Source organism: Orbicella franksi, chromosome 14 (assembly GCF_964199315.1).
Source record: "Orbicella franksi chromosome 14, jaOrbFran1.1, whole genome shotgun sequence".
Taxonomy (NCBI): Eukaryota; Metazoa; Cnidaria; class Anthozoa; order Scleractinia; family Merulinidae; genus Orbicella; species Orbicella franksi.
Window position 1 is genome coordinate 6,252,245 of NC_138158.1, and position 12,723 is coordinate 6,264,967.

Consider the following 12,723-nt stretch of genomic DNA (forward strand, 5'->3'; position numbering starts at 1 on the left):
GCTAGCCACCTCCCCTTTTGTAGAAACAAAGAATAAAGATATTGAAAAAGATTGTGATTATGGCAGCCGCATAAAGGCAAGCACGCTGGAAAGGGGCCAATTGTCAAATTGCAACATTTTAGGGGCATTCTCTATTTATTCTGCAAAACCAAGGTACCAGCCACCACAACCACCACCGCCACTCCCCTGAAAAGTCCTGGATCCGCCCCTGCCGGTTGACATTGCTAGAGAGTTTGTTTCTTTGAATTTGAACACACAATCTCCGAAACGAGGGGCTGTGTTCGGGATCTGGGTACGAGAATGGCGTGTATGTCGTTCAACCTCGTTCGCAGAGCGTTCCCTGATGGGAACGAGTTTGTTCGTCGCTGACACAGACGGCAGTCAAACGAAAAAATGTCGGGTTTTTATTACCTTGAAATTTTATGATTAAAGATTGTGTATGGAAGACGTTTGCAACAAAGCATAATAAAAACTACAGAGGTAAACCAACTGATACGAAACAAAAAAACCCGGTTCGTGAGTAAATGCACGAACGTATAATTTCATTTGCCATGTATGTTAACAACACACTGCGATAACGATAGTCTTCTTCGTAGCCGTTGGCCTTTATTAGGGTTGTCACGCAACGCTTCTTCTCTGAAGCGTTGCGTGACGACCGTAATACTAGGGTAACGAGTCTAAAGACTTGGAATTTGATCACGAGTGAGTGTTTGTCAAGAAGTGCACTTTACCGACACTAATCTCTCGTGCTTTCATAAAATGCTCTGGAGCAACAAGTTGCTTCATAGGGATGCTCTTTCCAAAAAAAGGTTCATTAAAAGTACGTGATTCAAAACTCGGAAAGCTGCCTAAAAGTTGTCGAGTACTATATAATTGCATTTTCAAATTATTGTTCTTTTTGATGTCACCGTAGCTGGAATATAATGCGTCCTATTGAATTTTAAATTATGTTACGAATACATTACCTCTTACATGACACGTTTGTCGGCATTAAGGCGTCGTTTTCAAAAAGCGAAAGCTTCTTTGTTTGCTCGTCTATAGTGGGGCAAACACACGGATTTTTGCCAACTGAAAGACCTCAAAAGCACCGGGATGATTAAGAAGCTAAAAGCAGAACAACGGGGTGATCATCCTTTATCCGCTATCCTCGAAGGCTTCATGGTTTTCCTTTTTGCTTTGTTTGGGCTTCTATTTGTATGTTCTCTCTAAACAGAGGTACTGGCTTATCTTCAACTGGCGCGCGATTATTTCTGCAACTCAAGTAATTGGTCTTCTCGTCCTGGGTAATTTCTCTACGGCGCTGTATATTTGACTTTTGGTAGTGGTGAGTCGCAATTTAAGGGGAACGGCTAAACAAGAAAACTTATCACAAGATGAATGTTGATGAAGTAACTGGATTAAGAGAGGTTCGACCGCTATTGCATCGATCTTCAGGAACTTCTAAATCTGGACGTCATTTGGTGAACTCGAACATAGATTACCATGGAGTACCTCTATGATCACTGCGTTGAACGATAGTGTTGTGTTTCCGTGTTTTATTTATGCATGTGTATCACTTTTCCATGTTACCAGGTGTAAAAATAACGCTTTTGTATAAGCCGACTGTCAAAATAAACTGCCAAAAGTGTATTTTCGGACTCTTTGATCCGGTCATCAATCTTTTCATTCAGTTTAAACCTGCTGCTCTTATAGTATTTTGAGTGTCGTTTCCTTGCACCGACAGCCAGTACGCAGCTACCATGACAACGCTTGTGCCTATCAACAACGCCTCTAACTTGAAGCTCACGGTTAAGCGCTCAGTATTTCCTAACGTAGCAGGGGCACCCAACGGATCGTTTCGGTAAATTATCTGTTCGGAAGACCTTTAATCCCCTCTGATTTTCTTAAGAGAATTGTCACCTCGAACTTTCGTGATATGAGAAATTTAATGTCTGTTGTTTTCGAATTGTAAAAAATGTCGTTTTGGGTACCGAAAAAAGGTCAGCTATCATTTTCGGAAAGGCGATAAGACCTAAGGTTTTCGGGAAATGGACAAAAAAGCCCTAATAAATTCGAGAATACTCAAGTTCCCCTAGAATAACCGAACAGATAAATTTTTTTTAGTGCAACCTAAAATTAACCTACAGAGCTTTAAAAGTACTCCACATAGCCTAAAACAGCTTTTAAAAGTATTCGAGAGAAAACGGTCGTTGGGTGCCCCTGACGTAGTTGTCAAATCCCTTGCATCCTAGCCTTATTGTTTTCTTCAGTAAGAGTACAGTCACATAACTCACACTATTGTGTACGGAGTAGCATAAGTTTTCCATGGGCTCTTTCCATTCAACAAAAATCACCGGTTCAAATTTTCGGAATTTTCTCTCGTCGAATGGAACGCGTCCGACCACTTCCCAGAATTCGAGGTCGCGTGCTCTGCAACACACACAAGGCATGCTGGGTGAAACTTTGTTGTGTTTGAAAATGGCGGACGTTTTGAACATTTTCGCGGCTTTAGAGCAGGATGACTGTGAAACAATAAGTTGTACCATTCTCGATAACAACGACGACGTAATACTTCTGGCTGCAGTTGCCTGCTTTATGCGGAGGGAATTAACTCGTGTAAATGGGTACTTCGAAGTAACTATTTCAGCGTATTTGTCGGGGGAATTCGAAAACCATTTCCGGATGACTAGGGAAACGTGTCAGTTATTGACACAAGAAATAATGCAGTTCTATCCTCGTGTACCGGTTCACAAGAATCGATACAAAAGACCCAACAATGTTCAACAGCTAAACAAAGGTTCGTAAAGAAAGGAATACAATGGTTATTCCCTCTGTGTATCGGTGCACCAGGACACAACCAATAATGCACACTGGGCGGATTCCAACTGGCAATTCATCTGGGCGGCCCGCAATTTTGCCAGAAAAACAAATACTGCTGTTCTTTTGGAGTGTGGCAAACCCGACATCTCTTGCGAAAGGAAGACAAAATTTTCGATAATTCCGGAAATTCCATCAAAGAGGGTGCACTCAAAACGTATTCCTAAATTTTCGAAAACTTTTCCCGGAATTTTTACCGTTCCATTCAATTTCAGACTGGAAATCTCGGAATTTTTGGTCGAATGGAAAGCACCCCATAGTTTGTGTCGCAAATCCACCGCCTCTTTGACGTACAGTGTTATCGCGCATTGAAAACAGGTCCGCAATGAGTACTTGTGTTCGCTTTCATACATGATACTTACTTGTACGAGTTTTTTTTTTTTACGGAAGAGCAAAAGCACCAATTGGAACCCAGTCTTCTCACGTAGCTCACGTGACAAGCGCTTCACCCTCGTAGAGAAATAAGTAAATAAATTTCGCTGATGCTGACAAAGTGTGGGAAAGCCCACACAAAACCATCGTCTATTTGTTTAGCTTTGCTAAAAACAGTTTCCATAGCAACGGAATGCTCAAGTTAGGCAGGTTTCTGTATAGCGGGGTTTGAATGTTAATTTATGCTTTAAAACTCTTCGATTTCGCCCGTCTCCGTGGCTTTAAGCTCGGCCATCAAGCACGCTTACAAACACGAGAAAAGAGGCTTAAATCGTAAGATTCATATTGCAATACCTTTTATAATCGAATTGGTTGTTTATTTGCTGCGATAAACTACAGCTAATACTTTTGATATTTATATAAATAATCTTTCTCGCATTAGCCAATAAAATAGAGGAAGGACTTCAGTTTAAGAAACCCGATCACTGAGCGTACTCGACTGGATGGTGGTACTATACGGTCTCTTGGAACCAGCGGTAGTTCGTATGAATCATAAACGAGATCGATCCCAATCTCGAGCCCAGAGCCGGTCTTCCCAGGCCGGTCAGCGCTGACCGGGGCGAGAGGGCTCTGGGCTTGAGATTGAATCGATACCTTAAAAAAATGTGACGATCAATTAAATCAACTTGCTTGAATATTCAAATTATTTCAAGTATTAGCATTTTGGTCTTACAAGTGTTTCATAAGGAAGCTCAACAGAAATGCGAGGCGTTAATTCTTCGTCCGCTGTCGTCGAAATTTTTATGGCGATATTTTTCATGGTTTTTGTGCTCGTACTTTTTTGGTGATGAGCCCTGAAGTCAAGTCCTGTTGGTTTAATTCTCCAATAATAAGAAACAACTTAATTGATGGACGGTGTTCTAAGCTGCTGAGGACAACTGCAACTTGTGAAGTATTATTTCGGAGGTGGAAATTTAATGAGAACAAGAAAACAGATACTTTGATTTAAAAGACAAAGGATCGAAAGTCATTGGTTTTTCGGGCTTCACAACTTACAGCTCTCTGTACAAAGTGTGATATTCATGAATTCTAGATGGAGGAAACTTGTGCATCACCACAATGAACATTGCACTAAGACGTTGTCAAATGAAACTGTACTGAAATGCGTTCAGTTAGATGGCTCTCAGTTCACTTTCTTCCTTGCGTGAAGAAAATTCGAATTGTTTGTAGCATGTTGCTGTCTACCTGCCCATATAAAAGGTGTGTAAAAGGCTTTTAACGGTTTGGTCTTTGTTATAAAAAAGAATTTTAAATATTTGTGATAGTACTGGTTGAGAAAGCTACGTAGAATGTAGGTCGGAAAATGTCTGAGCTGCGCAATAAGACGTAGAAATTAAAGTTGGTGTGATTCAAACACTGACTGACAATATTGCCAGTTACTTCAGGGCAGAATCTGCAGCTGCTTCTATAGCTTAAGTTTCTCTCTGTCAATAAAATGACAATCGTTGAAGACGCATTGTCCATCAACTAAGTAAAAACTTTGATCGGAAGAAATTAAATCAAAAGGATTCGTTAATATTAAAAAGACAGCAAGCTGTTGAATGCTTGGTGACCTTCACTTCGACCACACGTCGTTAAGTTGCCATGACAATTATGCTTCCAAAGAGAATTCTTATTGGAAACTTATGGACTGCGCCCGCGGGAGATTTTGCACGAACATTTATTTCGCGGTCGAGCTTAGCTTGATGTGCACGCGCTCGTGCGCGCGCTAATGGCGCGAAAGTCGTGCGCAGTACAGATGCGCAATGTAATTAAGTGGAATCGTACTCTTTGTGGGATTTCATCCACGACATGTTCAAAGAGGTAAACTTCGAGACTGGTCTCCAGTCGCTGTTCATTTGTTGCGGGGTGAGAGAAGATTGGATACGAACCGGAAGATGGAAGCGCGGGGAATCACGGAGAGACAGATTTCGGCTCATAAGAGCAGACTGGTTGCTTTCATAATTAGCGCATTACATCACTAATTCCCATGGCCTCTTGACATTGTCCTCTTGGGACTGGGGAAAACTAGTTCCTCAAACAAGTTTGATTTTTTACTTCTTCTGTTTACAGTTTTCTCATTTTTCTCAGAATAAAACGTGTTAGCGTGGAAAGAGATTTATGAATGTTAAAAAGTAAAGGCTTCTTTGGAAAAAAAAAAAAAAAAAGGTAAAATGCTTCTTTGTTAGAACTCTGTTAGTGAGACTCCGATGTCCCGTTTATTGTAACCTTAGCCTGAAAGTTTTCCTTTAATAAAGTTTTTTTTCGTCGGGATCGGAGTTCACACTCATTTTCCAGACTTCCCGAAAGTTAACCGTGTAATGAATATTATATGTTTCCTTGCATTGAGGGTAAATAACCTGCTTGTTTTAAGAAGTTGTGATTTCTGATAAATCTTTAGCTTACATTGTTTTGAGTTAATAAAGATACACTCACTAGCTTCTCTTGCTTATCAAAGACACTACAAGTTTGCGAATGGTCTTTGACTTTCTTATTTCACTAATACAAGTCGTGTGGGGCTTATCTAGATACCTGCATAAAATCGGATTTAAGTTTATTACGGAGCTGACTTTGGTAAACAAAAGTCAATACACAGATATGATGATTCATAAACCTGTCTATTTGAAGAAAAATATTTACACATATACTGCTTTGGTATCTAAATATACTTCTTCACGACTTGATAAAGTTTAAACGCAATTACGCGATTTAAGAACAATGTTCTCATCCTCCCTCAGCTCTCTAACTTAAACAGAGCTCCACCGAAGCTAAACCACAAAGTTAAATTTACTGCACGTTCGTCTGTTCAAGTATCGATCCGCCGCCATGCCTAAAAAGTTAAAAGAGAAGAACAAATCTTCATCCACAGCCCTGCTAGAGGGGATGATGATGTTATTTTTTACAGTACTGACTCTTATGGTTTTTCTTTGAGAACTGCCTGCATCAACGAAATCTTCTTGTCAAGTTAATTCTATCACTGCAGTCTTCTTGTCTTTCGCCGCATATCGAAGCTAATGTACTGCGGGAAAAGCATTTTCAATTTGAGGTTCAAGAAAAGCGATCACGGTCCCGTAGTGGAGTCACAGAGTTTGGCGACAAGGTGGCTAATAACGTAAGGAAACCGAACAGTTATGGAATCGCTGCATTGCTGAAAATAATTATTAAGAAACCTATGAACCGGCTGGAGAATCTGCGAGACTTGATCTTTGAGCCTCAAGATTAGGCAGCGACTGAGAGACATCACAGCTTCAGACTCACTTTATTGTGGCCAATTAATTACCTGCTTTTTTGTCACGTACTTACAAGTTATCGGACAGTTACATGACCTTTTTAGCTTAAAATCTACCGGGACGCCGTTTTAGTATGAGAAGTACGTTACGATATTAACCTAGTGAAGTTTTATTAGTTAAATTAATGTGCCAATATTTGTTATAAAAATAGTTCACTTTATAATTGAAATTATAAAGTATGAACAGTGATAACGCCAGTTTTCGCGCAAATTTTCTGCGAGGAGAAAGCGAGAACAGTACTGTATGGCCCTCTATTAGAAAGCTTCATTCCTTCATTCCGATTGTTGAGGTCTCAACACCGGTTTTGCTGGATGCGGGTAAAACTGAATGGAGGCGGAATGCGGTATGGCAATTTTACTTGGTGGGATGCGGGATAAAAATACTTCGGCGGGAGCGGGATTTGCTCATTATGGCAAGCGAGATGAGGGATAGTTTTAAAACTGAGGGCAGCATATGGGATGAAAAACAGAAAATTACTCGTTACGAAAGTTAGGCCGAGAATTGCAGCTCTTACCAGACGGGATCGGGATAAACAATAGGGATGCGGGATTGAGCTGAATATAGTCACGCGATGCGGAATTGAAAAAGCCTGTGCTGGACGCTCCTTAATGTGCCCTTATAAGTGGTTCCAAGATCTTCCTACCAATGAGACACTCAGTAAATGATCAATTTGGCGTTGAGAAGTTTAGGTTAATAAAAGCCACGAAGAAGATATATGGGTTATTGACCAAGTGTGAGGTCAAGATGGCTGGATATTGGCCAAGTTCTTTTTTTGCGTGTTTATGCATCGAGACGGAGTCGAGCTTCATAAACACGCAAAAAAAAAAAAAAAAAGGAACGAGGCCAGTATCCAGCCATCTTGACTGAACAAGCTTGGTCAATAAAGGATTTATTATATGGCTTTCGGGAAAATTTTTCTTGCGGGACACAGCGGGTAGTCCTGAGCGGGCAAGATAGTTCCATCTTGCCCGCTCGCGTAGCCAATCACAGTGCAGGATTTGATTCATCTTGCCAACTCATGGAGCTACAATAGCCATATAATAAGAGAAGTTAATTGACCTTTCAAGATTCGTCCGAACAAATTAACCAAGTGTTGTGGACTAAACTTATAAAGATCAAGTTGATAATGATGTTATTATTTTACTTGAATGTCGACAGAACACAGCAGTTTCTTTATAAACTAATGGCTTTTATCTATTTACTGAGTACGTGGGACTGAGTACTGCATCAACGGTTCTTGTTACTATCTTCTGATCACTTCCCATCTGCTCAACTATGCATCTGCTGGGCATATAAAAAGGGCAAAATAATATTGGTCTCATTGTAATCCTATTGAATGCTTGTTGTACCTTGCAGGAGTAGTATTAATAGAAAAGATGAAAATGAAATTTATTTTCATTTCTCTCACTTTATTCTTTATCTTTATTAATATTTCTTGTACTTTGCATCCACAATGCTGATAAAAAAGACTGAAAAAAATTACATTTGCTTCTTTTCATTTCATCTTTATTCAATACTTAACTATGCTTTATTAGTAAAGCTTCTATAAAATTATATCATGTTTAGAAATTTCTTTGCATTTTAATATACAAAAATATTCTCTGCTTAAATCTAACCAAGATTTGTCTTTTCACATAATTTAAAGTCCATAATATAATATATACATATATATATTATCCCCATATAACACATTTTTCATATAATTCAATCTCTTCATTATACATTTTGCACTGCATTGTTACATTTCACCGATGCGAGGCTTTTAAAAATGATTTCATAAAAAAATGACATTAAAAAAATTGAGTGGGCCTTGCAACCAGTATAGGAGGTTGGATTTGTCATTTTATCAGCCCTTTTCATACATACCATAACACATACAATAAATATATGAATTCTCAAAAATTATTAACATTTGATTTCTCCTAACTTGTCAATAAACTGTAGAGCAGACAACTAATGGGAATTAAGACAATCATCAGGGAGAATTGTCTTGATCCAGAACCACCAAATTCTTAGATAAATGTAACATCCAAGTAATGTTCAGTTTTCATTGCAATTAACAAGGAATTCCAGACCCATTATTATCAAAATTCAAATCAACAAGACCTGAGTGTAATTTTTTTTACAAACACAGTCAATGCTATTCCAAGGGGGGAGCTCTGGGATAAAACTGATGGGGAGATACATCCCCGGTGGGGGGAACTCCCATATGAAAAGGTCGGGGATGCTTGTTGGAAAATTTGAGGTAAATCCCTAAAGGAGACAAATCTGAGTGTGGCTCGAGCTTTATTTGATACCTAAAAGATACCACTTAAAATGGAATAGGCTCTATTACCAGCCGGTGTTCAGGAAAGGAGCCTGTGCTAGTAGATCGGACTTGAGAAACCCGCATAAATTGAGCTTAAAGAGTCTTTTTTATCATTTCTTCAAGTGTACCCTAAAAGATACTTTGAGAGTTAAAAATAGTGGAGTTTCATTATGAACACCAAAACGGAGACCAGAATCTGAATTCTTGTTTTATACCCCTAAGCAAGATGATGAGCATATCTGACCTTTTCATGTCGTAGTCCCCACCCTGGGGAGACATCGTATAGGCGCCCCCTACCAGTAAACACCCCCATAGCAAAAGTCAGGCATTCTTGAAAGACATTGGCATAAAATGGACTGACTAGACAAAAGAACTATCAAGTCTGCTTTCGCATACGAACACATCATTGAACATTATGTCTACCAGAGCTGCTATTGTTACACTTCATGAGGTAACGAATCTGTTGTTGATCATTAAAGTATTGAACCACATTCAGAGATATAGGCATAACATGAAATACTGGATACAGATTGCACCCAGTGCCCTTGATAAATGCCTTTCCTTGAGCTACCAAAGGTAAATTAGTGCTCTCAGCTGCTAAATCGAATCACTATGGTCCAAGTGATGACAGAACTGTCATCACTTTGCCTGAGATTTCTGGCAAGGATTTTTCTCTTGGCAAAGATACAAACCACCAAATTCCAAGGCTGTCATGTGAAATGTTCTTGTTTCAACCAATTCAAACCCACTCCATGTCAACTTGTAGACATGGAAAGTGCCAGATGCAATGTAGCTTTCAACACAGACAGGAGCGAAACCATCAAAGGTTGGTCCAAGGAGACATGTTTGCAAAGCCGATGGAGCTGTATGAATTTCAAATTCAAGTTTGTGGCTGAGGCCTGTCACGGTTGCATTCATTCTTCCACTGCACCCATCAATGAACTTGGTCAACACAGAATTTGTTGGCTTAAAATTAAGGGTTGCTGCTGAACTGCAATAGCCAATCAGATGGGCAGGAATATTGAATGTATCTATGCCAAGGACTCCAAGAGAGACTGCAAAAGGAGAGCCTGAAGGGCCATCTACACCCTCTGCCCTTATCCAAGCCGGTGGAAAACTGTTCCCCCAGTTTTTTTCCTGATGCGCAAGACCCTTTCTTCCTCTCAACAGTTCGCCAGTGTCATCATTGACCCAGTTGTAATTTATCTCCGAGCCTAAACTGTACACAAACCAGTGCAGAGGAAGGAAAGGCACATGATCAATCCAGCCTTCTGGGCCCTCGCCATCTGAGCCCCATGGTTTTGGGGGCCCCAACACTCCAATAAAAGTGACACCCCCTACATTGGTAAAGTTGAATCTTGTTTCGTTTTCAGTCACTCTGAAATAACCATACGGCTTCACCTTCCACTCAAAGTTCGCTGGCGATTTAAAATCGGGATTGGACGTCACTGGTTTTCCACGAACTGTTACCTCGATGTCATCGTTTGAAGGATAAACTGCGAAGATTTCCATAGAACTTCCATCTCCTTTGCTGTGTATGAACGACAGCATGTTCTGCGGATAGTAATTGAAGTGAGGTCCGTGGCTTCGCAGAAGAACTTGGCCAAACAAGATTCCAAACGAGTGATTCGATTCGAAGTCTATGATTCGAGAATACCATCCTTCTATGAAAAGGGCCTTCGGACGGGAACAAATGTGGATTATACTGATTTGCTTTAACCAGTGTTTCTTGAGATATCAGGCTGATACATAAGACATACAGAGCAAAATAGCTGTATGGGCTTTTCATCCTGAAGTCGCAAATAACAAATTCCGCAACCAACAGGCGTTGGAAGGTCGAAGTTTGTTTTGCCACTAAAAACGACAAAATGGCTTAGAATTCCATTTGATTCGCTATTTCTTGGAGAAGAGTGTATTTTTATCTCAACATGTCGTGAATAGTTAACTGTGCCGATGCTATTTATCAGTGATTTTCAACTGATTTCAAGCACTTGACAACCGTATCATGCCAGTCATCTCAGCAGATGAGCATTGTATATGTCAATGTTATGGAGACACTTTTCTTCCTTCACAACTATCAGCTGGGTAGGACTTTTTAAAGGCAATAACATTATTTAGTCGTGGAAAATGGCTTGGAGATGCAAGGAATGCAACATGACGTTTGACACTCAACAACTGTATGACACTCATAAAAGAAAGTTTTGTGTTGGTGACACTGTAGATCCAGCTCGTATCCATTCCAGGATATCTGGTAAAAGTGCTAATAGACATGAAAGAAAAGATAAACAAGAATTGCAAACGGTAAGTGAAGGACACATTTAGTAAACTCCCAGCAGTGCAGTTATAATGCTGCCAGCTTCTTGCTGGTCACACACTGTAGAAATATGTACATGTACATGTAGTTTCCGGCCAAGTAAAAATTGAACTCATTTCGTCATCTGGGCTTTACATGCAAATGTGATGGCCGACTACATTATATTGATAAGAAACAGAACATCCCAGCTATTTATTGGTGGATTTTCAAAAATGAATTGTCTGTATTATAACACTAACAGTTGTCTATAATATAGACTGAGTTGTCTGTATTATAGACTAGGTGCCCACAAGGAGGCACTCGGCTATACATTTACATTGTATATCAAATTGAAGTTGGTAAAAGTACAGGTAAATTAAGTGCTGTAGCAAGTTTGTGAAGCAGACATCTTGAGCATTTTCAAAGTTGTAAAATTATCATTTTCTGGAAGAAGGGATAATGCTTGAAAAGTAAGCTCTGTAAACTTGCTATGTGGGAGATTGTCCAACAACTGAGTAAACTTGAAGCACATGTAGTGATGATGTTTGAGTTCTCCATAGCTGGTTGAAAATGTTAATGGAAATAATAAGTTCTCCTTGTACATCACTCAGTAGACAGCACAGCTGTACATTGTTGTACCCAGCAGTGTCTGGCACACAGAACTTGTCAGCCAACTTGTACATTCTACTGTCTTCTCTCCTATGTCCTATCACCTTTTCTACCAACTCAAATTATTGTATGTTGTTTAAAATTTCTTGTAATGTATTCTTGAAATCATTTAGCCTTTGCCAGGTGTCAAGACTCCAGCTCATTCCAGTTCATCTGCACCCAATACTCCGACAAGAAACATGAATCTTCATCCAGGAAATGACAGGAGCAATGTGAGAAGAATGTTGAATGTGGCTTATAAACATTTTATTTTTTGTAGATTATTTCTAGAAGTCACATAAATTATTATAATTGTATATAAGTGTACATGTAATATCAAGGGCAGCATAAACAATTTTGAATTTTGAATTTTGAAATGTTCAGTGGTCTGTATCATTATCCTGTCATCTTGTTTGTTCATTTCTTTGTTTGTTTTCACATGAAGATTTTTCTAGGGAGTCAGCATCGCTCCGCGCATCACAAGTCTGCACCAAACACACCCACCAGTGATTATGGTGATGTATCAGCCCTTGAGAAGGAAAAGGTAACACTATGTCAATGAAAGTGGTATATCAGTGTTCCAGACCTGACACTATTTTGGCATTTTATGAATACAATACACATGTAACCCTTTTAGTGAGACTGATTTTTTTGACCAGTGACTTAATTGCTCATAATTTTTGCATGATGTTTAAATTTCAGATAGACCAGCTGAAAAGGTTTAAGACTCAGCAATTGATGCAAAGAAACTCAAGGAGCTTGGAAGAAAAACTTTTACTCACCAGTATCAAAGACAGCCAGTTTCCTGTGCATGTAAGTAATAAAGTTATCATACAAAAACTCATTTCAGCTATTCATTCCATGTGTTTAATGCCAGTCCTATTACTGAGTGTTGGATTACATGCGGTGCTATCCTC

At 39.5% G+C, this 12,723-nt stretch overlaps 1 protein-coding gene and 1 pseudogene across 1 annotated transcript in view; one reads left to right on the plus strand and one right to left on the minus strand.

Moving 5' to 3' along the window:
• Positions 1-8,007: 8,007 nt before the first annotated feature.
• LOC145468119 (uncharacterized) lies at positions 8,008-10,668 on the minus strand (annotated as a pseudogene).
• Positions 10,669-10,700: 32 nt separating this feature from the next.
• Positions 10,701-12,723, plus strand: part of LOC145468082 (uncharacterized) — a 43,406-nt gene continuing 41,383 nt past the window's right edge. Inside the window, exons 1-4 of the mRNA XM_081451752.1 lie at positions 10,701-11,166; positions 11,941-12,039; positions 12,252-12,350; positions 12,509-12,619. Coding sequence (XP_081307878.1) covers positions 10,993-11,166; positions 11,941-12,039; positions 12,252-12,350; positions 12,509-12,619 — 483 coding nt within the window. The 5' untranslated portion in view covers positions 10,701-10,992. The remainder of the gene's footprint in view (positions 11,167-11,940; positions 12,040-12,251; positions 12,351-12,508; positions 12,620-12,723) is intronic.